At 51.9% G+C, this 2,568-nt stretch overlaps 1 protein-coding gene across 1 annotated transcript; it reads right to left on the bottom strand.

Annotated features, from left to right (window-relative positions):
• Window positions 1-1,162: 1,162 nt before the first annotated feature.
• LOC125347706 (coiled-coil domain-containing protein 105-like) lies at window positions 1,163-2,568 on the bottom strand. The gene is made up of 3 exons (XM_048340683.1): window positions 2,431-2,568; window positions 2,228-2,341; window positions 1,163-1,363 (listed from the first exon to the last, which is right to left on the bottom strand). The coding sequence occupies exons 1-3, from the start codon at window positions 2,566-2,568 to the stop codon at window positions 1,163-1,165; spliced, it is 453 nt and encodes a 150-aa protein (XP_048196640.1).

The raw sequence follows: 2,568 nt of genomic DNA, 5'->3' as shown, positions 1-2,568 counted from the left end.
GGGATGACATACCTGCATTGTTGTGTACAGCTTTTTTATTGGTTGAGATGAGGTCTTGAGGACTTTTTGCCCAGATGGGACTTCTTTTCTATTTTTTTTTCTTTGCCAGTCCTGGGGCTTAACTCAGGGCCTCAGCACTGTCTCTCGCTTCTTTTTGCTCAAGGCTAGCACTCTATCACTTGAGCCACAGCGCCACTTCCGGCTTTTTCTATATATGTGGTACTGAGGAATTGAACCCAGGGTTTCATGTATATGAGGCAAGCACTCTTGCCACTAGGCCATATCCCAGCCCTCTCTTTTTTATTTTTAAAAGTATATCTTAATTGTCCAAAGGGGTTTCACTGTTATTTCACAACCTAAATGATCAGACTAATGTGCAGTTTATTCAAAGTGACAGGAGCCGATGGCTCCTGCCTGTAATCCTAGCTACTCAGGAGGCTGAGATCTAAGAATCTTGGTTCAAAGCCAGCCTGGACATGAAAGTCTATGAGACTCTTATCCCCAATTAACCACCAGAAAACTGGAAGTGCTACTGTGCCTCAAGTGTAGAGCACTAGCCTTGAGCTGAAGAGCTCAGGGACATTGCCCAGTCCAGAGTTCAAGCCCCACAATCAACAACAAACAAAAACAAAAAAACCCAAGTGACACCCTTCATTTATGCTCACTTTATATGGGGGAGGGAGAGGGTATTTTAAATAGCAAAATTACCAAGCAAAACAGCCAAAAAAAAAAGCCAAAATAAAACAACAACAACAACAACAACAAAACCTCAGTGTTAAATGGGCTGGGGGCTGTGTCTTTGTTGTAGCTGCAGAGACTGAGACCAGAGAGGAGCCATGATGTACCCAAAGTGGCACAGTTTAAAGCCAGGCAATTGAGATTCAAACCCCCAGATCATCTGGTGTTCCCCAAACCCTTCCTGTTAGCTTTCCAGATTGCCTCTCATGTGAGGGAGATTTCAGGGACTGCAATATGCAGTAATAAATGATAAATAGCATTTTTAATTATAATTCTGCCAGAGGAGTGCCTGGAGGGGAGGGGAGGGCCAGGGAGGGTTGGGAGGGTCATGGAGCTGGGGTGGGGGGTGTCTTCAGTCAGGTGGTGGAGGTGCTGGGTCGGGTGGTACGGTAGTGGGGTGCTGGGGTGGTAGGGTGCTGGCAACTCAGTCGTGGACCAGCTGCTGGGCCTGCTCGTAGCCCACGTGGGGGTGCTGCTGGCGGCGGCGCAGGCGTACCACGTTGTGGTCTATTTCATAGCCCAGCTCCTTGGCCCCCAGGCATCCAGCCAGGCGGTCCCGGGTGGTCAGCAGCTCCTTCAGGTTCTTTTCCATGAGTGTGTTGTGCTGCTGCAGCCTGTTAGTGCCCTGGGAGAGGAGGGGAGAGGTGGTGCTGGGTCCTGGCCAGCACCCCCATGTACACACACGGACAAGGCCCTGCCTGGTCTATAGCATTGCTATAAAGGGGTGAACCTAGCCAGTGCCCGTGGCTCACGCCTGTCATGCCAGCTACTCATTAGGCTGAGACCTGAGTAGAAAAGGCTATGAGAATTGTATCTCCAACGAACCACACACACACATACACATACACACACACACACACACACACACCACACACACGTGAGCGCGCAGGAGGTGGAGCTGTGGCTCAAGTGGTAGAGTACCAGCCTTGAGCACAAAAAAACGAAACATCAACTAAAAGCTCAGGGACAGCACCCAGGCCTGGAGTTCAAGCCCCAGGGCCCACATTTAAAAAAATGAATAAAAAAGGAGTCTCAGGGGCTGGGAATGTGGCTTAGTGGTAGAGTGCTTGCTTGCCTAGTATGCATGAAGCCCTGAGTTCCTCAGTATTACATACACAGAAAAAGCCGGAAGTGGCGCTGTGGCTCAAGTGGCAGAGTGCTAGCCTTGAGCAAAAAGAAGCCAGGGACAGTGCTCAGCCCTGAGTTAAGCCCCAGGAGTGGCAAAGAAAAAAAAAAAAAGAGTCTCCTGGAGACTGGATTGAAAGGCACTGTGGTGATTAGTACTGCTTTTTCTTTCTTGGCAGGTAGGGGAGTTTGAACTCAGGACCTTGCACACTCTGTTCAGACACTGTGCTTTGCCCTAAGCCATGGCCCCAGCCCATTGCAGGGAGCTGTAGTTCTGCAGAGAGCTCCTACCTGCCAGGAGGTGGGTGAAGTGAGGGGAGGGGGGGCTTACCTGATCAGGGATGGCGGCGAGGCGGGCACCTACCTGGGCCAGGCGTGTTGCCTCGGGAAGCTGGGTGCCCACGTGTTTCTGGTACATTCGAACCAGGGGTCTGTCTAGTTTCTCTTTGGCCTCCAGGTGAGTCTTCAGCAGAGGGCCCTGAAGTGGAGGGGGGGGGGAGGAGAAGGGTGTTGGGGGGACACTGAGGCCCACAAGCCCACCATCCATCCCCATGTGTATCCCCATACCTTGATGAGCCCGCGCGTCACGTACATCTCCTGGTTGACTTGTTGCAGCGGTGGATGGTGCCCCGCATGAGCCCCAGAGTCATGTTCATCCGCTCCTGGAGGTACAGGGTGCGGGGGTTGTGCCTGGGGACCCCCCAT

The sequence above is a fragment of the Perognathus longimembris genome, chromosome 3 (assembly GCF_023159225.1).
Source record: "Perognathus longimembris pacificus isolate PPM17 chromosome 3, ASM2315922v1, whole genome shotgun sequence".
Lineage (NCBI taxonomy): Eukaryota > Metazoa > Chordata > Mammalia > Rodentia > Heteromyidae > Perognathus > Perognathus longimembris.
Note: the sequence above shows the minus strand (reverse complement) of the source record. Positions and strands in the feature narration are given on the sequence as shown.